Source organism: Perognathus longimembris, chromosome 22 (genome assembly GCF_023159225.1).
Source record: "Perognathus longimembris pacificus isolate PPM17 chromosome 22, ASM2315922v1, whole genome shotgun sequence".
In the NCBI taxonomy this organism is placed as follows: domain Eukaryota; kingdom Metazoa; phylum Chordata; class Mammalia; order Rodentia; family Heteromyidae; genus Perognathus; species Perognathus longimembris.
Window position 1 is genome coordinate 23,792,224 of NC_063182.1, and position 24,639 is coordinate 23,816,862.

A 24,639-nucleotide genomic window follows, 5' to 3' on the forward strand; every position below is an offset into this window, starting at 1 on the left:
AGTCTTGGAGGAAGAATCCAAAATAAAATGTTACTAAATGAAAAAACTAGCCACAGTCAATAATAAATTTCAGTATCCTTCAAATATTCTTTCTCCTTAAAGTAAAATTATGAAAAATTCTCAAGCATGTAAAAATACTGAAAAATAGTACAATAAACCACTTTGTACTTTACAACTTGGATTAAACAACTCTTAGCAATCCCGAATAAAGGGTTTATATGGTTAATTTTTATTTTGAAGATCCAGGATAGCCTGGAACTTACTATATATCCCAGACTTGCTTCAAACTCAAGGGCACAAGGCTTTGAGTTGAAGTCCTGGTATTGAAACACAGATGAAGGGAGGGGAGAGCTCTGAGTTCAAGTCCTAGTATTGACACACAAAAGGAGGGGAGAGGAGGGGTAGGGAGGGGATGAGAAAAAAAGAAAATCAACATTGTCACTAATTATTATTATTGCCATTAATAAGCATTTTATTTTAAATTTTTATTGTTGCTATAAAGGAGGAGTTGTAGTTAAATAAGTCATAAAAAGAATAATTTTTTAACAATGTTACCCCCTCCCTCCCTGTTAATTTTTTCCCTTCCATTCCCACCCACAAGTTTTATAGTTCACTGTCAACCATGTCCAGTGAATTCCCTTCCATTCCCACCCACAAGTTGTATAGTTCACTGTCAACAATGTCCAGTGAGTACCACTGTTGCATTTTTTCACCCCGTGTCTCAACATTTGTGACCTTCTCCTTACCTTCCCAAGAACAGATAAACAAACAAGAGAAGAAAAAACAAGAACAAAAAAGAAAAAAAACCTCATTTCCATTTCCTGGAATTCATTTCAGTAAATATTATTTTATCATCAGATTAGATATACACAGCTATTGGGCCTTTGTGTTCCTCTCCTAAAATATATATATATATATAAAATATATATATATATACGTATATATATATATATAAAATATATATATATATATACGTATATATATATATATATATATATATATTTTTTTTTTTTTTTTGCCAGTCCTGGGGCTTGGATTCTGGGCCTGAGCACTGTCCCTGGCTTCTTTTTTTTTGCTCAAGGCTAGCTAGCACTCTGCCACTTGAGCCACAGCACCACTTCTGGCCATTTTCTGTATATGTGGTGCTAGGGAATCGAACCCGGGGCCTCATGTATATGAGGCAGGCACTCTTGCCACTAGGCCATATCCCCAGCCCCCTCCTAAAAATATTTTCTTTGGGTCTCAACTATGTATGAATGCCTACATACATATAATTTATCATGTCCAAGTGTGGTTATACTGGTTTCTTTGTTGTTGTTGTTGTTTGTTTTTCCATCCAGTATGTTTAGTTGTAAATTTATAGGTACATTCTAGCTACTACAAATGAGGGAAACCATGAAACCTAGGTCTGGCTTACTTCACTTAATACAGTATATTTTTTTTCCAAGTTTTTCTATTTCCTTACAAATGGTACAATATCATTCTTTCTAAGGGATGACTAGAATTTGTATGTATATATATATATATATATATATGTATATATATATATTCTTAATCCATTTGATCATTGAGGGGCATCTCAGATAATTGCATATATTGGCTATGGTAAATAATGCTGCCGTGAACATGGTTGTGCTGGTAGCTTTAGTGTGACCTTGTTTGTGTTCTATTGGATAAATGTCCATGAGTGGAATTCCAGGACCACAGAGTAACTCTATGTTTAGTCTTTTGAGGATCCTTCCAAACTGTGTTCTAGAGTGGTTGAAAAGGTTTACATTCCCACCCACAGTGTAATGGAGTTCCCTTTTGGCCACATCCACATCAGCATTTGTTATTGTTAAGCATTCTACCTCACTCCAGTTAGAATGGCTAAAACACATTTTAAAATCTTGCATTCTTAGTTTTTTAAAGACAAAATCCTATCAAGGTCCATATCACGCATTCAGTTGATTCTTTTTAAATATATCAACCAGGCACTGGTGGCTCTCACCTGTAATCCTAGCTACTCAAAACGCTGAGATCTGACAATCTCATTGAAAAGCCAGCCTGGGCAGGAAAATCCATGAGACTCATATCTCCCAATAAACTACAGAAAAGGGAAGAAAGAAAGGAAGGGAGGGAGGGAAGGAGGAAGGCAGGCAGGCAGGCAGGCAGCTAGGCAGGCAGGAAGACATGCAGGCAGAAGCAGCACTATGGCTCAAATAGTAGTATTAGCTTGGAGCTAAGCATCCATGGGACAGTACCCAAGCCTAGAGTTCAAGCCCTAGGATCAGCAAAATAAGTAGGTAGGTAGGTCTCACCTTCAAGACATAAATTTCAACATTTTTAATATCAATTACTTTTAGGTGAGGCCAGACTATCTTTCAGTGTAGCCCATGCTCTGGCTTTGTCTGACTTTAGTATAATTTAGTATCCTTTAGTATAATTTAACTTATTTATCTCCTATATTTCATGAAAATTTCAAGATAGTAGATATATCTTTAGGACTAGGGATGTAGGCCAATGGTAGTATACTTGCCTACCTTGTATAAGGCCTAGGTTCCATCTGCATCACTGCAAAAACTAAATAAGATTTCAATACAGACAAATTCAAATTACATCCATAGTTAATGCTGTATGCTTCAAATTTTAAATCACATCAGAAAACACACAAAGCAGGGCAGTTCTATCACTGGTGTTATTTTTTTGTTGTTGTTTACTGACATACCATGCTGATAGAACTCTATTTTTAAGGTCAATATTTTTCTCATTATAACTGTAAGAAATCTGTGAGGTAATACTATTGTGGTAATATTCTATTCCCTTGCATTCTTTCTCCTAAGGGGATTAGCATTCACTGATGATCCTTATTTGAATCAATTATTTCATTGAGAGGTTAAATACTGGTTTTCTATTACTGCTGTAAAAAATTAACATAATTTAACATCTCAATATTTATAGATCAGAAATCTGAGCGCGTTCTCCTGGTTTCTCTCCTCTGGGTTTCAGAGTAAAGATGACACATATCTGGAGGGTGCTAGGTTTTTATTTTGATTTGAGGATTTATTTTTCTTTTGTTTGAAAGAGGGTCTCACTATATATAGCCTTGGCTGCCCTCAAACTTATACTCATCCTGCCTCAGCCTCACAGGTGCTGTCAATTACCATGCCTGCCTCAGACTCTTAAATGAAAATTACAGAGAGAAGCTCTCCCAATTCCTTCAGCTTTGGGGAACATTCAGTTCACCAGTTGTAGGACTGAGAACCACATTAACTTCCTAGCTTGTCAATTGGGGTACAGGGATTCCAGGGAAAGGACCAGACAGAGACTTCTAGTTGCTAAGTAAAGCTGGTTCCCAACTGACAAGCCAGGAAGGAAATGAGAGATTACTATTTTATATCTTTAATAAATCTCATTATTTCACTTCCAAAGATCTAAAAATTTTCAATACTTCTCTACAAGTTTATAAGACAGATTATCAATTTGAATCAGGGAGGCAAGTAAATTAAGCCCTCAATTGCCTTGATACTATAAAAAGAGGTATTGGCTCATGCCTGTAACCCTAGCTACTCAGGAGGCTGAGATTCAAAGATCACAGTTCAAAGACAGCCCAGGCAAGAATGTCCATGAGACTCATATCCCCAATAATCTAAAAAGCCAGAAATGCTGCTGTGGCTCAAAGTATAGAAAGCTCACCTTGAGCAAAAGAAGGTCAAGGACTGCGTCCAAGCCCAGAGTGGAAGCCCCAGAAATGGCAAAACAAAACAAGCAAGCAAAAAAGAACCAAGCTTTTAAGAATACCTAATTTCCGGGGGCTGGGGATATAGCCTAGTGGCAAGAGTGCCTGCCTCGGATACACGAGGCCCTAGGTTCGATTCCCCAGCACCACATATACAGAAAACGGCCAGAAGCGGCGCTGTGGCTCAAGTGGCAGAGTGCTAGCCTTGAGCGGGAAGAAGCCAGGGACAGTGCTCAGGCCCTGAGTCCAAGGCCCAGGACTGGCCAAAAAAGAAAATAATAATAATAATAACAAGAATACCTAATTTCCAGTATTTTTTAACTAAGTACACTGACTAATAATTTGTATGGAGGTCATGATCATATACAATAACAACAACAAAACCTATGAAGACCCAAATTAGGGGGAAAATCTTTCATTACAATTTCTGCTATATTATAAGTTTTCCAATTAATTGTAATTCAAAAGTCAGGTATAGTGGTGCACACTTGTAATTCCACAAGTACAGAGGCCAGAACAGAAGGGCTGCATGTTTCAGACCATCGTGAGCCACACAGTGGGCAGGGCCAGTCTGCATTACATAGTGAGATGCTGCCTCAAAGAATAAAACACTAATTCAGTATTGACATGAAAGAGATTGTCAAGAAAATTTTACAAGTAACATGCTGTTTGTACCATACTATTTACTACTTAACATGATAGCCTTTTTATTCTGCCTGATTGAGTGTAACAGAAACATTATTTCTTGGCATTCAACACTAATATACATACACTGAAGACTTCTATTTTGAAAATTGCCCTTCCACACTATTCTACCACCACCATAGCTGTCAGAATCATTCTAAAGAGAGAAAAATTTCAAACTTATTAAGGGCTATGTATTTTTAAGCCATATGTGGATACTACAAAAATTCATACATATTAGCAAAAGCATTTTGGACTATAAAAACTGAATGTAGGATATTTTTTTGCATATTGTGACACTACATTCTAAAAACAAACTGACATCTCAGTTTATTTTACTTACACAATAAGTTTAATTTACATAGAAATGATAGAGCTTTCAGGAACAAGTCTTCAAAACAATTTCTGCTGAATGACTGCTATAATAATCTCCTTAAGAAATAAACATAAACTAAAACAGCAGTTATAAAACATATATAGTAGCTCTCAGTAAAGACAAAACTTGATATCCAGTAGGAAAATGTTAAAAAAAAAAAAATCGAGGTTTCTTTTAAATTGCTGATTCAGTGCAGAATCTATTTCATTACAATTTCAACTTCAAATATATCAAAAGTAGCATATTACAGCAGCAACTCAGATTTTCACTATCTTTTGAATCTTTCCCCTTAACCACTGATGAAGAGAGAAGAACATTATCAGTGTTTCTAAGTCCAGGACTTGGAGACATGCTTTCCACACCTCCTCTTTTAGTGTAATTCAAGATATTATTAGTCTCATAAAATATGTTATTTCCAGAATTAAATACAATGGCTGATTTGAACTGTGGACAGTTGTACCAATACTTATATTTTCTAAATTATAATGATAAATATCTGAAGCTTAACTATGGAAGTTACAATTTATTACAGAATACATCACATACATAGTAAGTTCACTTCACTCACAGATTTTAAACAAACAAATTTCAAGAAAATCTAAAAAACTTTCAAAAACAATAATTTTAAATTCCTACATATACATCACATAGTTAATGGATGTGGAAAAGCTCTTGGTGGATCAGCATTATAATCAGCTGTGTTTAAATCATGTGTGATCTGCTGGGTGTTACTCTGCTTTTATTTTTGGGAAAACATGCATTCCCCAAATCAAATGATGCCCCAAACACTAAAGTAGTTATGGGAATTCTCTCAAACCAAAAAGGAGAGATAATGTGCTTGATAAAAGTAATAAAGTAGAAAATCTAGATTTATTGAAAGGCAGCCTGTCTTTTACAGAAGTTGAGCAGTATTATGGGAAAATTGATTCAAACATCTATAGTTCTAAGATAAAGAACATGAAATAAAGTCTAGTGTTTGGTGAGGAGAATTAATGTGCACGAGCTTTTTGTTAATAATGGAGCCCACTCCTGGCTGTTTTGAGTTACGGACACTCAGGCCTACCATATCTATCCTACAGGTAAACTTGAGTAATTTTAGAGTGTTAAACTCTATGTATTTCAACATTCAAGTTTTTTTTTTCAATGACAGTCTTATTGGAACTAAATACCTATAGACAAGGGTCTACTGTATAATTTACTTTTTAAAATTATCTTTTTTTCTTTCTAAAATGTATTTCTATTTTTAAGTAGTTGTACAAAGGAGTTGCCATTCAACAGAGCAGTTTATGAACAGAGATAATGATGTCACCCCACTTTAACATTCTTACTTGATTTTTAGGCTTATGTATTGAATTTTTTTCCATTTAACAAAGCAATTAAAATTAATAATCTTAAGTAGCAAAGGTTTAGTAGTCTGACAGTTCTCAATCTTTGACAGAAAGTGATATAGAATATATTTAATACTGTTTAGATTTACAAACAAACTACCATTACCATTTTCCTTTCTCCTAATAAGAAAATACACATTTTTATTATCAATTTCTAAACAATTATAAATTCTCTAAAATGCACATATTCAGAATTAGTACTAAACAATTTATGTATCTCCATCACTTGTATTTATTTTTCAATAAATATTATGAAGATGCAGAAAGTTTCTTCAACTTTCTTTGGGGACTTATGGATTAGTCAGTGTTTACTGCATTAGAAAACAATATAATGACCAGTAATAAGCTACATAAGAGAAATACAACAAAAATAATGCCTCTGTGTATCAATATTTTTTCTTACTGTAATTTCTTTTTTTTAATTTAAAATGGTATCATCCCTAAAATTACTTAAAATCCTTGTTCATATAAGACAAGTTAAGAAAAAAAAGATTATAGCAAAGGAAATTCAGGGAAATTTTCCTAATGGAGGAGATACCAGATTGAAAATTATAAGTAAAGTGAAGGTTAAGGTCTTCCAACAAGAGTCAGAAGATATTTCAAAATGAGAAAATAGAGGAAGGCAAAAGAGCAAATATGTAGAAGGCAGAAATAAGAGGGCTGTGGTTGGGTTAAGGCCATAAAATTTCAACCATAAGTGGGCACAGTAGTATGCACCTGTCAGAGAAGGCAAAATAGATGAATGTATTGGGGCGTGCCTGTCATCCCCAGGGAATGAACAAGCCCAAGTAGAAGGATTACAGCGTAGACCAGCTCAGGTATAAAGTAAGACCATACCTCAAAAATAACCAACACAAAAGGGGCTGGGAGGTTTTTATGGAGGTAGAATGCCAAGCGTGAAACCCTGAGTATAATCCCTAGTATCTGTCACTCTCTCAAAAAAATGGATGAATAAATGAACTGACTAAATTTAACTTCTAGGAAGTATGAATCAGAAATGAAAATTAAGGTGAAGGGATGTGTCCACAGATTAATTCACTGTAGTGAAAACTATACCAGTATTAATACATAACTAGACCTCTTTCCTAAGATTAAAAAAAATGAAATTCAATTAATAAACAACTTCACACTTAATAATGAAACAAGTATTCCAAACATGACAAAAATTGGTATGGAACAAACACTGTATCAATGAGATATGCCCTCTCCAACCCCTGGGTCTTTTGTGCTTAGTTTTATATTAGGAAATATATATTTACTTTTGTCAGTAGAATGTGGAAAAATAAAGTGCTATGATTTTGATGGTCACTTATGGCCAACTTGATTAGGACTGTGAATGAACAAAAATACAGCAGTGGAAATACAGAACAGAGTATTTTAAATACAGAAAATACTGAATATTTTTGGTGCAAAATACAGACTATACTCTTTCTATAATAGCAATCTTTGAAATAAATGGTCCATACAACAATGAAGCAAGGCCCATCAAAGCTAAATCTGTTACCCTCTCTATATTTCAATGTTAGATATGAGATCCTAGGAGAAAGGAATCATTTACATATGTAATGATCAAATACAGTACATCAACTGAATTTTGATACAGGTGATGCTGAAGGATACAGGTAGACAGTCAAAAGAGCCTAATAGCTATGTCCTTATGAATGCATTAAGATGCTGCTAAGTGAAATGAACTCCATGTTATGGAAATGACTGTTATATCACTGTTGTAATTACTTTCAACATGCCATGAGAAACCGTAGCTTCTATTGTGGATGATCCTCTCGTATCCCTTTCCTGTGGTTGTATCCGCACTACCACTGTATCTTATCTGAGTAAACTGGGTACTGTATATACTGGTATTAGAACTAGGGAATATCAAAATCGAGAGACAAAGGATAAAAAGACAAATGACTCCAAAAGCAATACTTGCAAAACCATTTGGTGTAAACCAACTGAACAACTCATGGGGGAAGAGGGGAAGGGGGAGGGAGAAGGGGTGAATGAGGGAGGAGGTAACAAACAGTACAAGAAATGTACCCAAGGCCTAATGTATGAAACTGTAACCTCTCTGTACATCACTTGACAATAAATACGAAAAAAGAAAAAAAGATGTAATTCCAAAAAAACCCCAGGTATGTGTCATGGTGGCCTATCCTTGGAATCACCACTTGGAGAACTGAGTCAAAGGATCATAAGTTTGAAGTCAGCCTAGACTACATAACAAGACTAATCTTATCTGAAAAAAGTAAAATGGACAGAAGAATCTTTGCAGAACAGCAACATGTACAACTGGGCTGGTTAAACACGACTTATGAAATGGAGTAAAATGTAAGCCTCACTTAAAAACAAAAATACTAATTCTTCCCTAAGGTCACTTTAGTGTGGTTATTCTACAATCAGAATATAACCAACTTGTAGCATATAATTCAAATGGAAATGAGCAAGCTGTTTACAGGTAACATAGAAACTATATTGTCATTGAGCATATGCTATCACGAATTATTGAAGGGTCTTTCACTGTGAGTTTTTACAGTTTGCTTAGCCTAACAGTCTTACAGATGAGCTAGAAGACAGCAGACTCCTGAGTCAGAAAGGACTTGTTAATCAGGGACAGCAGGGAGCATGAGCTTCTTGTAATCATCTGTTCTTCTTACTCCTAAGATCTCAAAGAAGCCATGTGGATAGTCCTGGACAGCCCTCACATAGCTGTGAACCTCAAACTTAGCGAATTCAATTTTATAAGGGACTACCAGGAGACTTGTCACTCCTTGCCACCTGATGGAAAAGGGAGAGCACTATCTTTATTCTATTGGACAAATAAATCTGCCCATTGCCTTGGAGGGAAACATAATCGCTATCTTTGAAGCCTGTTTCCTATACAAATACACCTAAAAAAAATGTTCAGAACAAAAGCTGTAAAGACCTTTGATCAAAGACATGCAAAAATGCTAGAGACCCAAGGGGAATGGTCTTTTAGAACATTATATATTCTTTATGCTATCATATACTGTTTATGTTATTATTTAACCAAGTAATTCAATTTGACTACTTTATTAAAATGCCAAAGTAGAATATAGAAATTTCAGCTTTTCCTTAGGAGTGTAAAATGGCTGTCTAGTTAACCCATTAAACAAATGTATTTATGCATGAATACATGTGTTTTATTGAGAATAAGACAATTATGACAGAGAATGAGTAAAAAATTTAGCTGTAATAAAACATTCACCAAAGTGACAAATCACATTTCAATGGCCCCACCAGGAATAATGCACGGATACCTAAGGGTGATGAGTCCTAGCTCTTTGACAAGTCAAAGGTAAGTAGGCTAGATCCAAGTTCTTTGGCCCCAAGACAATCTTCTTCATATAAATAAACACTGAAAACAACACTTATTTCTCCTGGCACAGTAAGATATTCAATCTCTTAAAAACATTTTTAAAAAGAAAATGAAAATTTGGCATGAATTTGTTTGCCTGTACAATGACTCCTTACAAAATATGAAGGTCATGGAAAAGATATAGTTATATAAAAGCTAAAACTGGTGCTAAAAATAAGCAAATTTGAAGATATAAATATTTTTTATTAATCTTTATAGACTTTGCATGCCTTCAATAACTTCACTGTGAGTACTTAAAGTTGAAAAGCACAGTTAATAGGATACATATGACATACCTCTCCCAGAGCCTCGTATCTTTTCTGATTCCATCTATGCAAGTCTTCCCGGTAGTTAAAAACAAATGGCTCTCCAGTTTTTATGTGTCTTAACTGCCCCCCTAGAAGATAAAAACATTGGTATGATTCCAATTACACTAAAAACAACATGGATGGAGAGTACAGTAAATAATGTCCCTAAAATTTAAACTTTTCCAAAATTTATTTTTATATATTTTTTGTGTATCAGTCAGTACTGGAGTTTGAATTCAGGGCCTGTGTTCTTGCTCAGCTCTTCTGCTCGTAGCTGGTATTCTACCATGAGCTGTGCTTTCAATTCCACTTTTTTCCTGTTTTACTGAAGATAAAAGTCTCACATATTTATCTGCTGACTCCAAAATGTGACCCTCAAATCTCAGCCTCCTGAGTAGTTAGAATGATGGGCATGAGCCATTGCCACCTAGAAACTTATTTTCCCTAGATTGTTTTATTATTCAAATGTTAATATGCTATAAAGCTATTAACAGAATAAAGATGCTTCCTAAATAACTCTAAAGCTATCCTTGATCTCACTAACCTAAAAGCAAACTAGCAACAATTAAACAATTATGTAAGAATCTCTACCAAATAATGTCTTCAGTATGACTCTAGCCTCCTCAGCGTTTACCGGAATAAAAGTAGATACATTAAAAAGCTAAGCAACTTTCCAGAAAGTTAAACGAGAATAATGTAAATTAAGAATTTTAAAACTGTCATAGGTGATAATATAGATAAGAAAATCTAGAATGATTTGAGGGAAACAAGGAATCCATATTGGCTAGAATAGATTCCGAAAATTTCAGTGACATTTTTCCAAGACCTTAAGTAGCAAATGGAAACTAGTAAAAGACAGTGAGCTAACAAAGGTTTACTTTGCCAAATTAGACCCAATGAAATCAGATAACTTCTTTAATGACAACTAAGCTCTATTAACAATTCAAAATAAGTCATCAAACGGCACAGATGTGAGAATGGTCCCCCTTTCCTTTTCTCTTACTGGGAAGTAGTCTCTGGCCTAGAATAGATGTAATATCAAATGAGGCATATAGGTTTCCTCACACACTGGTAAGTATTTGGGTTACAAAATATTTCTATTTTATGAGTCAAAGAGTTATAATGCTTATGTGATATTCTTTAGAGAAATAAGTCTCATATATCAAAGACTAGGTTTATTTACCATGAGTAGTGCTAAACTAGTCATCAAAAAATTCCATAGATAAAGACTTTCCTCATGAAAAATATGAATCTGTGTTTGCTAAAAGACCTGTTAGAATATTTACAAGAGAAAAAATATGCCATCTGACCTCTTCCTTTCTTCAGGAATATTCTTCCAGTTAACAGGAGAGACACAGACACAGGCCAATAGCTTTAATATAGTCTCCAGGCAACAAAATATTACTGCTCGTGCATGCATTGTCATAAAATACCCTTTATGAAAAATATTAAAAATTATCTGAGGAAACATCAAAGTTTCTAGTATCTTCTGTTTAAATTCACTTAAACATTCTAGTACCCAGAGAATGAAGTCCCATTAACATAAAAAAATGACAGAACAATAAGTCAGTTGATGCAAACAAGAAATGGAAACTGCAACTCTTATCCTAACTACTGTGTAGCAACATTACCCTCAACTACAATGGTAGAGTATTAATTCAATGAATCACAATTCTGTTTCAGACATATACTTGCAGTCTGTAGCACATTTTAACATATATCCCAAGTACAAAGGTTATTTTATTCCCACCTTAATTAATAAAACTGTAAATAAAAACTTTATCATAAAAGTGAATACTTTCTCTAAAATACTGTCACAAAAAATGATTGCTAAACAATTCATTTAAAATAGCAGATCAAAAAATAGCATCTTTCTGTAGAACTTAGGAATTTTCATCTGGATATCAGGGAACTAAGTGCTCATGATAGAAATAAATAAACTAAATCATGCTCATAACTTTATGTAACTCAACAAGTATAGAAAACAAATTTTTGACCATCATGAGACTTGAACTCAGGACCTAGGCACTCCCTAAGCTCACCCACTGAAGACTACTGCTATACCACTTTGAGCCAGGTTCCACTTTCAGTTTTCTGGTGGCTCACTGAAAATAAGAGTCTCATAGACTTTACTGCCTGGCTGGCTTTGAACTGCGATCCTCAGATCTAAGCCTCCGAAGTAGCTAAGATTACAGGTGTGAGCCACCAGTGCCCAGATAAGTACAAAAAAGTTTTATATGGTTCTGTTACTTAAGTAAAGGATTTCATCATACAAAGACAAATTATTCTTCAAAAACAAAACTACTAGCCAGGCACTGGGGCTGTGGCTCAAGTAGTAGAGAGCTAGCCTTGAGCATAAAGAGGCTCAGGGACAGCACCCAGGCCCTGAGTTCAAACCCCCACAACCAATATAAAACAAAAACCCACCACCAACAACAAAACACTCTAGCTGCATTTTAAGAGTAGCAAATAATATCCATATCCAAGACCGCATTTATTAACTAAGGTAAACAAATTTTTAATAATTTTGTAAAATAAATGTTTTGAATATAGAATACAGTACTTACTTTCATTAAATGCATACTCAAATCCTTCCAGGGTATCAGGAAAATCAAGAGGTGGTTCATCTTTTTTCATTAGTTCATCCAAATCTATCCTAGATAACAAATCTACCAAAAAAAAAGAAAAGAAAAGAAATTTACATTCATTTTCATAGTTGATAACAGATTATACTTTAACTTATTTTGATAACAAAGATTATATTTTAACCATTTTAAAATATTATTTTGTCCCATTATACTAATATTATTGTTGCTTTACCTGATAATGCTATACAAACTTAAGCTCCCAAAATGGTACATTATGATACAACATAGTATGTGAACACTCAAAATCATAATTCTCAAAACAAGCACAACTCAGATATCAAAAATTCATTATGACTCAGCCATTCATGCCTTAGTAACCTCTTTCTATAGTTTAAAATTTCAGACATTTTAAAAGATCAGTGCATCTTGCATTTGAACCAAAGAATGGTCTACAATCTTGACAATCATGATGAAAATTAAGCAGGTACTGTATTTTGTTAAAATAACCTTCAATTTGGATGTATTTTATATTTTCTTTCAAAAGACTAATTCATGATTTTCTCAGGTCTTAGAGTTCTGAGCATTTTGAAAGGACATCACTGAAATTCTTATCACGCCATGTCAAGGGGAATATGATATAGCCACAGGATATCACTGTGGTATTCATCTTGATCCTGTGCTTGTGGTATCATCTGCCATATTTCTCCATTATAAAAATACAATTTCTCACATGATGCTAAGTGAAATGAACTCCATGTTATGGAAACAATTGTTATATCACAGTTGTAACTACTTTCAACGTCCTATGTGTATGTGTAGTTTCTATTATTGAGGATGTTCTTGTATCACCTTCCTATGGTTGTACCCACACTATCTCTGTAATCTTATCTGAGTATATTGGAAACCGTGTTTACTGGTATTGGAAGTAGGAAATTCAAAGGCAATACCAAATTTGAGAGACACAGGGTAAAAAAAAAAAAAAGAGAAATAACTACAAAAGCAATACGTGCAAAACTGTTTGGTGTAAGTGAACTGAACACCTGGGGGGGGGGCGGGGAGGGAAAGGGGGGGCGGGAGGGGGACATGAGGGACAAGGTAACAAACAGTACAAGAAATGTATCCAATGCCTAACGTATGAAACTGTAACCTCTCTGTACATCAGTTTGATAATAAAAATTTGAAAAATAAATAAATAAAAATTTAAAAAATACAATTTCTCCTTAAAGAACCCCTTATTTAAAGATGACTAAGTTTCTCCTTTTTCTTTTTTTTTTTGCCAGTCCTGGGGCTAGGACTCAGGGTCTGAACACTGTCCCTGGCTTCTTTTTGCTCAAAACTAGCACTCTAAGCCACATTCCCAGCTCAAGTTTCTCCTCCTTTAACCTCTTATTCAAAGATGGTCTCACCTGCTCACAATAAGGGAGAGAAGGAATTATGTTCTACCTCTATAGTAAGAAACATCTCACAAATTACTTAACTCTTTTGTGTGGAAAAGTCATCTCTCTCTATTTAAACAAACATTCAATCACTTCTTATGTAATTACATACTGATGGATATTAAGCACATACTGTAAGTATACAATGATATATTATTAATTTTGTTTTGTATATTGTCCAGCCATAGCCACTGTAAACTCTCTCTACTTATTTTGGCATTTTCTCAACTTCTATTATTAATAGATGGCCAAGCTCATCTTGTATCTTCTACATACCAGCTCTAGAATCATCTCACCAATATTTAATGACAGATTTCAAGCTCACATTCCAATAATATAAAACTTCTATGTGTCACCATAATCATTACCAAAATTGGAGAAAAAATTAAAAACATTGAATCATTCTAATTCAAGTTTCTGAAAACAAACTCTCCTAGAATAGGTCATAAAGCAAGCTACTCCCTTTCCTACAAAAGAAGTATCTAGAAGTAACTTTATTTCTCTTACGGTGATATAAAAAATCCATTAATATGAAACATAATCAGAATACACTAGAGAAAAAGGTATTTTGTCTACTTCCATTCTCTAGTCTTTAGTCTTTCTCCATAGAGCCCAAAGATAAGCCATAGTACACAGCTTTATAATCTTGAAACCTGTTATCAATAAAACAAAACGCACAAAACACAGAAATTTTCCACATAAAGATGTTCATAAATTCTACTAAAACAGAAATAACACGTAATATATGCACTGGGCTTTAAAAGCTACATATGCTGACAATTCCTCATTTATTAATAAAGTTCTAAATACATGTAAATCTTTATAAAACATAGCAAAGATATTTAAAAATTTTTTTAAAACTGGCTTGTAATGGCTTAAAAAGATTCACACTTTTCTCCTTCCAAAGAATTAATATTCCATGGCAAAATCAAATTCTTTCCCTTCACAGTTATCTTCTACAACTCAAAACTCAGAAGCCTTTTAAATTAGATACACAGAAACCATCTAATACATGAACAGATGTGTTGTGTCTAAAAGCCATTTTCTGTTTCTACCAGCTTACCCAGTAAAACACAGCCTTATAACTACACACCACTTTAAATATTTCAAAGCACTTTCACATACATTACCTCATTTGTTCAGCACAACCCTATGAAACAGTAACAAGCATTATCAGCCTCACTGCCTTTAAACAAGAAAATAGGCTATGAGAAGTGAAATGACTTCTCCAAATTATAGCTTAACAGTAAGTAAGAATTATAAACACATCTTTTACAACCTAACTCATTGCTCCTTCAAAACTACCACAATGATTCTATATGCCACAATCTAATAATTTTCCATAATCCCCATTTTCCCATTACAAAGAATGATTATAAACACAAAAGTATGCTTTTGTTTTGTTCAAAATGTTCTTTTGATATAAGGAGAAAAATAATTTTAAAACAACCTTTCTCTAATTTTTCCTGCCAACTAAGAGTATCATATAGATAATTTAAATTTTTTCTAGCATTTAGAAGACATATAGAAAAGAACTGTCAGAAAATATTTTTCTGCAAAAGGAAAGCAATACTGTAAAGTTGCACTTTACTCTGAAATTGTGCTTCAAAGGCAGTCCATTATGCAAAAAATCAAGTATAATAAAAGATTTACATTGAAAAATACCTTCAATCACCTATGAAATGCAGTAGATTTGAATTTATACTAACCTAAATATTCATTAGATGTTATATAACAGTGTTTTCTAAAACTTGGCTCTGGTGATTAAGGTGATGTAGCAGATAGAATTTTAAATCTCATCTATGCAAATGCAACAACTGTAAAAAAAAAAATATTCTTCCATTCCCAAAAGAATTGAAATCAAGGACTTGAACAGATACATATCGGCCTCTTCAACAAATGGTGCTGGCAAAACTGGGTTAACACCTGTAACAAACTAAAACCAGACCCCTACTTATCACCCTGCACCAAAATCAACTCCAAATGGTTCAAAGACCTGGACATAAAATCAGACACCCTGAAAACTCTACAAGAAGGAATAGGAGAAGCTCTAGGACTCCTTGGCACTGAAAGAAATTTCCTCAACAAAGGCCCAGAAATGCAACAAATCAAAGAAAGGCTGGACAAGTGGGACTGTATCAAATTGCAGAGCTTCTGCAGGGCAAAGGATATAGCTTCCAAGATAAACAGAAAGCCCACCTAAAGGGAAAAGATCTTTACCAGCCATACAACAGACAAAGGCCTGATATATAAAATATACACAGAACAAAAAGAGTTAAATTCCTCCAAAACAAATAACCAAAGAACCAATGGCCCCCTCAACAAATGGGCTAAAGTCCTAAAAAGAGACTTCTCTGAAGAGGAAATGAGAATGGCTAAGAGTCACATGAAAAAGTGCTCTACATCACTGGCCATAAAAGAAATGCAAATCAAAACAACACCGAGATTCCACATCACCCCAGTAAAAATGTCTATTATCAGAAAATCCAATAATAACAAATGCTGGAGAGGATGTGGCCAAAAAGGAACCCTACTACATTGTTGGTGGGAGAGCAAACTTGTTCAACCACTCTGGAAAGCAGTGTGGAGGTTCCTAAGAAGGCTAAACATAGCTCCCCTAGGATCCAGCAACCGCACTTTTGGGCATCTACCCAAAAGACTACAAGGAAGACCACACTAAAGCCATCAGCACAACTATGTTCATTGCAGCATAACTCGTCATTGCTAAAACATGGAACCAACCTAGATGCCCCTCAGCAGATGAGTGGATCAGGAAAATGTGGTACATATCCACATGGAATTCTATGCCTCTATCAGAAGGAACGGCACTGCCCCATTCGTAAGGAAATGGAAGGACTTGAAAAAAGTCATTCTAAGTGAAGTAACCTAGATCCAAAGAAACATAAGCCCTATGGTGTCCCTCATAGGGAATAGCTAGTGCATGAATAGGCTAGTCATGGTAGCAGATCAAAATACCCCAACAGCTACAACCATATGATCATATAAGAAGATGCCAAGTGAAATGAACTCCATGTTATGGAAACAAGTTATATCACTGTTGTAATTATTTTCAACATGCCATGTGAACTCGTACTACTTTTTTTTCTCTTTTTCCTTGTCTGTCTGTTTAACTGATGGGTTTGTTTAGTTTTGTTTCTCTTGTACTCCCTTCCTGTGGCTCTACCCTCGCTACCACTGTATCACATCTGAGTACCCTGGTTACTGTTTATACAGGTATTAGAACTGGGGAAGGGAGAGGGAATACCAAAATCGAAAGACAAAGACCAAAAAGACAAACCATTCAAAAAGCAACACTTACAAAACCATTTGGTGCAAACCAACAGCACAACTCTTGGGGGGAGAGGAGAAGGGAGAAGGGGAGGGTGGAAATGAGGGAGGAGGTAAAAAGTAGAACAAGAAATGTACTTACTGCCTTTCATATGAATCTGTAACCCCTCTGTATCACACTTTGACAATAAAGAAAAAAATTGTTTTAAGTAGTCACAACTCAGTATTCACAAGTGGAAAGCAACAGAATGTATATTAAGAAATGAATGGTGTGACAGTTCGTTTTATGTGTTGATCTCACTGTGTCACAGGATATCCAGATATTTGATTAAACATTACTCTAGGAGTATTGATGTGGGTGTTACTGGACAAAGCATTTGATTTTGGTATAGTAAGCAAAACAGATTCCCTCTGCTTTACTTTGAGCCCATCCAATCTTGTAAAAGACTAAAAACAGGGAAAATACACAGGGAAATTCACTCTTTCTGCCTGTTTCTCAGTTGGGACACCAATTTTGTTCTGCTTTCAAACTCAAACTGACTCTTACTTATGCTGCAAGACTTGGACTGGAACCATACCATCAGCTGCCTTGCATTTCCAGTTTGCCCACTGCTGACCTTGACATTTCTCATATTATCATATGGGCCAATTCTCTTTAACTAATCTCTTAATATACATAGTTTTTCAAGGGAAATAAATGCGTAAACCAAATATGGTACAGATATACAATAAAATATTACTTCCCTGAAAAGGGGAGGGTAGTCTGATGTATCATACATGATTCTACATACAGGAGCGACAAATATTGTATGATTCCACATATATTAGGTATCTAGAGTAATCAAATTCAGAGAGAGAAAGGAGAATGGTAGTTTTAAGAGGACAGAGATGAAAAAGTATTGTTTAATGGATACACAGTTTCAGTTTTCTAAGGCAGGAAGATTTCTGGAAATGGATGATGGTGATGATTACACAACAATTTGAATTTACTTAATGCCACAGAGCCATGCAATTAAACATGGCTAAAATGATAAACTTATATTACACATAACTATGATAAATAAATACCATCTTAAATCTTCATTTATTAAACTTTAAGAACCAAACGAGTATCAAAACATCATTGGAACTCTGCTTTGAGCCAAAATACACTTAGTTTTTACTATTACTATTCTCCTTAAGCTGGAATGCAGAAAAATACCTGTGAATAAACAATTGTTCAGAGGTTATACAAAAAGCAGACAGAACTGTAAGAAACAAATGAGATAAAACCTTTGATTGACCTCCCTTTACTGCCTGGAGATAGTTTAAAGCACAACAGGAGAAACAAAAACAAAGAATGTGAATCTTGCTAAATTGAAGACACCTTAATAACTTAAGGTGGCTGGGTTCACTAACACAGAATGAGAGCAAAAGAAAACTGGTTAGAACATATGAACACATCAGGTGATGCAAAGTGAAATGAACTCCATGTTATGGAGACAAGTGGTATATCACTGTTGTAATTATTCTCAGCATGTCATGTGAAACAGTACCCTTCTTTTTTTCTTTTTCTTTTTTCCTTTTTGCTCTCATATTCCCTTCCCGTGGTTTTACTCCTGCTATCACTGTACCCTGGATACTATACGTGTGTGTGTGTATATATGTGTGTGTGTGTGTATATATATATGTATGTATGTATGCATGTATGTATGTATTAGAACTAGGGAAGGGAAAGGGAATATCAAAATCAAGAGGCAAAGGATAAAGAGACAAACCATTCCAAAAGCAATACTTACAAAACCATTTGGTGTAAACAACTGTACAACTCATGGGGGGCAGGGAGGAAAGGGGGGAAGGAGGAGGTGGGGGAAAAATGAGGAAGGAGGTAACAAGTTGGATAAGAAATGTACTCACTGCCTTACATATGAAACTATAACCTCTGTACTTCAGTTTGACAATAAAGAAAAAAAAAAAAAGAAAAAGGCAGAGAAAGTGCTGAACAGCTACAAAAGGAATATACCCTGACTTAAGAGCATTTACCTATGACATCGATGCAAAATAACCAGGCATGCAAACAAGAGTAGAATTATAATACATAAGCAAAGAGAGGAAATCAATCAATAAGTTAGAAATTATAAAAATGAACAGTTAATAGGAAAGGTAATTGAACATTAATTTCAATTCATCTATTCTAAAATATAGAAAAAAATCATTGAAAATGAACTTAAGGTTTCCATATTCCAAGAAACAATATCAAAAAAATTAACGATTTTAAGAAATTAATAGCAAAAGTAATTACAGATGAAAGCAGTAAACTTTAAGAGCTAATAACAAATTATATAAAATTAAGACCCCAGGAAAAAATAATAACATAAAATTGCCAAAGTAAAAGCTTCATTGACCTGTTAAAAAATATCAGGTAATCTAAAATAAGATATTAGAGCCCAAGCTTTTTAAAAATCAACATGGGAAGGGATATCCAAAATTGGCAAAAATATTTTAGTAAGTTTCCCAAATATGATGAAAACACTAAGATCACATATCTAAGCAAAAAAAAAAAACACTAAGAAAATTATAAAAAAAAGGTATGTCCCAATTTCAGAAAGATTCTGTGATATATCTCTCATATGAAATCCTAAAAGTAGATAAAAATACAGAGAAATAATGATCAATTATATTTTCCTGTAATGGATACAATGATGAAAATGTGGCCATTCTCCTCAAGTAGCTTAACATGAATGGGAGAAATCTGTACTGCAATTAAAGAATTTGTATTGAAGTTAAAAAAAAAAAAAACAAGAAATAATGATCATAAGAACAGGAGGCTTTTCTGAAGATATCCAAACCAGAAGAAAAAGGAATAACATCTTCAACTGGAAGGGAGGGAGGGAGGGAGGGAGGGAGGGAGAGAGGGAGGGAGGGAGGGAGGGAGGGAGGGAGGGAGGGACGGAGGGACGGAGGGAGGGAGGGAGGGAGGGAGGGACGGAGGGACGGAGGGAGGGAGGGAGGGAGGGAGGGAGGGAGGGAGGGAGGGAGGGAGGGAGGGAAGTACTTAAGAGAAATGGAGAAAAATCTAAGTTATAATGGTAAAAGAATAAATTCACCAAGGGAATATAAGAGTCCTAAATGTGTATATACAAAAGTGCTTCTAAGAAAAGACTTAAGAATGTCTACAACTGGAAAGAAAAGCCTATAATTACAAGAGGAGATTCCAATACTCTTCTTATATTAACAAATAGAGCAACCATACAGAAAACAGGTAAGTGCATAGTCCTAGCAGAGGAACACAATAGCTCAATACCTATGTACATATGATCATATAAGACAATGCTAAGCAAAATGAGGGTATTATATGTGTGTGTGTGTGTGTGTGTGTGTGTGTGTGTGTGTGTGTGTGTTTATCTGAATGAGGGAAAGGAAGGAGAACATCAAAATTGTGGGACAAAGGACAAAGGGCAAACCAATGCAACAGACAATGTCACAAGACAGTGTGTTGGAAATAAACTGTACAACTTGGGGAAGAGAGTGGAGAGGAAAGACAGTGGAAGAAAAATGAGAAAGGGGGTAACAAGTTTGACAGGAAATGTACTCATTGCCTTACATATGTAACTGTAACCCCTCTGAATAATAATTTAAAAAAAGGCTTGAATTGATAGCTATCAATTCAACCTAATAGTAAGTGCACATTTTTTAAAAATACATACACAAGAAACATTCAAAAAGTGTATATTTCTAAGCCATAAAATACAACAGACGCTTGCTATCCACAGGTATATAGTTTCATGAAGACTAAAATTGATTGATTGATAAATAAATAAAACATGAACTCTCAGAATGCATAGAATTCAGTACTGTTGAGTGGACACTTGATTCATCTTTTTCATAATACCACCCCACTTCTGCTAAAGATATGACATCTCTGGCAAATCAAAATTTCCATTTCTTCTGCTACTTCAATTTAATTTTCTGTGGTTTCCTAAAAAAGCTCAGATAATTGATTTAAAACCTTTCTTGCTTTCTAACATAGACAATGACTGACGTGAATGTTTCCACTTTCACCTTCACTTTGATCTTGCTTTTGGGGCACCATTTGCGTTGAGGAGGCATATTCCCAGGGAATACTCAGGGCATATTCAAAATGGAATATGAAGAGGCACATCACGGGAAGGGAATAAAAAAAAATATCTAGCCCTCAATGGTTTCTCTGATGAAATTTACACAATAGATGAAAAAAAGAATATCATTTTTACTCAAACTCTTCCAGAAACATTGCTGGAAATACTTTTCAACCCATTTTAAGAAGCCAGCCATATTCTGCTATCAAAATGTGATCTGATTTTTTGTAACTTAAATATATGTAAAAACTGTTACTAAAACCAGTAACATATAGATGGGTAATACATCATGTTCAAATAGTTTATGAAAGCAATATGAGATTATCTTAACATATGAAAATAATTCAGTGTAATTTCCTGAAAGCTACATTGAAGACAAGATCTAGATGAACTCTAATGTTTCTTATCCTCACTAGACTAGTAACTACCTGGAATATGTCCTGTTCGTGGAGAATGGTAGAAGCTGAACAGTTCACAAGTCAGACCACATAAACACAGTGCGAGGTTGTATTTGTCGGCTTTCCATTACTGTAACAGAATACCTGAGATAAAGATAGCAAAGGTTAATTCTCCATTGCAGGTTTAGAGGTTCATATTCAGTTAGTTCCACTGTTTTGGCTAGCAGAGTAAGTAATTATAGGATCACAAAGCAAAGGAGGCACTTGATCCTATGGTGCTGGGAAACAGAGATAAAATGAGGCCTGCATCCCCAAATCCCTTTTGTGGCATACATCTCAATGACCTAAAATCTCCCCCTAGAAATTACCTCTTAAAGATTTCTACCATCTTTCAATAATTCGAAAGTAAAGACAAAGTCTTTAATACATAGGCTTCCAGGGAACATTCCAGATCAAACTATAACAAGCTCTCCTGGCCTCATGTCCACCAGCAATGTATGACCTCACATCAACACACAACCCATTAGCAAAAGCAAAATACTGCACCAAATTGTTCATTGATGAGGCAGGAAAATATACTGCTATCAAAAGAGCAAGGGAAGGTAGTTTTTACTTACTGAACTATAGTCAACACAGTCTATATGATAAATAATAAGTTACCAGTGATGTGCAATGATGACCAGAAGTTTTAATAAAGGCAGTAGGGAAACATGCAGATATTCTACAGGATTTGAGTGGAAGAGAAGTAGTATAAGCTATATTGTGGTTTAAGGCAAGGTGACTGCTGACTTTGTGTCTCATCTCCTCAATTTTCCTCAACTTCTTCTTTAACTGTGACAAAATTCTTGAGGAAAACTTCAAAGGGGGAATGATTTATTTTGATTCAGTTTCAGAGATTCCAGTCCATGATTAATTGGCTCCATTTCTTTGGACCTGAGGTCAGGCTGAATATCGTGGGGAATAGAAATCATGTGATGTAGGACCCTACAAGTCTTCTCACCTCAAGGTAGACAACAACAACAACAAAAAAAAAATGAGCAAGGAAGGGAACGGGGACAAATATACCATTTTAAGGCATGCACCCATGACCTAGTTCTTCTTAACAGGCCCTTCCTTGTTTCCATCACTCCCTAGTTTCTAATCAGCTCTAATCACAGCAATGAATCCAAGGATAGGTCAATCTGCTGAGATTGATGTCCTCTCTAGACTTGTCTTTAGTGAGGACCTTTGCAGCAAAATGATCTCTAACCCTCAAGCATATTCTCTGTAGTCTATGATCCTCTTGCATCCTATTTATCAGGATCTTTTACTTCTCACAGGAAAGTTGGCACCTTACATGGTTTCCCACAGATTTGTGCAAGTTGTAAGATAGAAACCTTTGCTGGCAGTCCAGTTGTGTTTGTTTGTACTGTTATAATTTCTGTATATGTGCACCAAAGCTAGGGTTTGAACCCAGGGCCCTGTGGTCTTGCTTGGCTTTTCCCTCAAGGCTGCATTCTACCACTTATATCACTTGCAAATTTTTGCTAGTTGGTTGCAGACAAGAGTCTCATGGATTTGTCTACCCAGGCTGACTTCAAACTGAGATCCTCAGAGCTCAACTTCCTGAATAGCTAGGATTACAAGCATGAGCTACTGGCTAGGGTTGTCTTTTTTGTTGTTGTTGTTTAAATGAAATCTAACTGCAGTCTCTCTATTACATATATTGTGAAGGTATTTCTTCTTTATGGTAGTTTCCTGTATCAATATATCTTTCTTGATATTATTCCTGTTAATTACACTATAAGTTTCTTATATCAAGTCATTTTACAATTCTCAAAACATTCCTAGATGACCTTCTTGTCTCTACATGCAGGCACTGATGAGGAGATGCTGTCACGGATAAATCTGTGCCAGTGTCGATGGTGCTGCACTTGATGTCCTCAATATTAGCATGTCTTGCGAGTTATTTGTATTATATATGCAAAAGAAAACTGAAGAAACATGAAAGATCATTTCTTCTCCACACAATGTACTAGAAACTGCTTAGATACCACATAGAATTTTACACAGAAACCAGCAGCCCTTGGGCCCACCACAGTAGAAACAGGTGACTACAAAAATTTTTACCACTATATATATATTTATATATATTTATTATATATATTTATTGTATTATATATGTTATATATAATATATTGTGAATTCTATATATTCTCTATATATATTCTATATATTGTGAATTATATATAGTGAATATTATATTATATTATATATATTATATTATATATATATATTTATATATATATAAAATACAATGTTCATTTTATGCATGACCTAATACTTCACCTTTGTATTTATTACATTTTCTCAATTGTGGTTACTATCACAGATGGTCTACATTAGTGTTTTGATAAATTCATAAATTTTATACTTGTGTGTGTTTTATGGCAGTAAATGATAGAATATACTATCGTTTACCATACATAAAGTTTTATGTATTTTATCATTCACCTTATATTTTTTACATTTCTAGGACACACAGTTCATCTGAAAGTGACTGCAAATTGATTTAAGTGTGAATAAATCTGTGTATAAACTGACCAATGTAGTTCAAACCCATGTTTTCCGAGGGTCAACACCTATCTTTTCAACTTGACTCCTTAATTCTTATGACCCCAGACATACTAATTACTCCAAATATGAAGAAGACTGAGAGAAGTTAAGCAAATTGTCCCCTGGCAAGAGGGAGAATCTAGCTAGTTCTACCTCTGGAATCTACTTCCACTCTTGTAACATCAATACATACCTCTGAAATCCCCCAATTCAATCTGATCTCATACTTCATACTATTTATAGAAGTAATAAATTAAAACCTCTACCTAGGTTCAAATTTCCATATTACCAAGTAAAGTTGAAAATGAACAAAAGCTATCTAGATGGAAATGCTTCACATCCAGTTAGGTAGAATGTATTACACATATTCCTTGTCATCATTCCTAA

General features: G+C 34.7%; 1 protein-coding gene across 7 annotated transcripts in view; it reads right to left on the reverse strand.

Moving 5' to 3' along the window:
* Fam172a (family with sequence similarity 172 member A) overlaps positions 1 to 24,639 on the reverse strand; it is a 365,442-nt gene that overhangs the window by 318,046 nt on the left and 22,757 nt on the right. For all 7 annotated transcript variants that reach the window (XM_048331051.1, XM_048331055.1, XM_048331056.1 and 4 more), the window contains 2 exons: positions 12,418 to 12,519; positions 9,839 to 9,939 (listed from right to left, as the gene is read on the reverse strand). In XM_048331051.1, the coding sequence (XP_048187008.1) occupies positions 9,839 to 9,939; positions 12,418 to 12,519 (203 nt within the window). The remainder of the gene's footprint in view (positions 1 to 9,838; positions 9,940 to 12,417; positions 12,520 to 24,639) is intronic.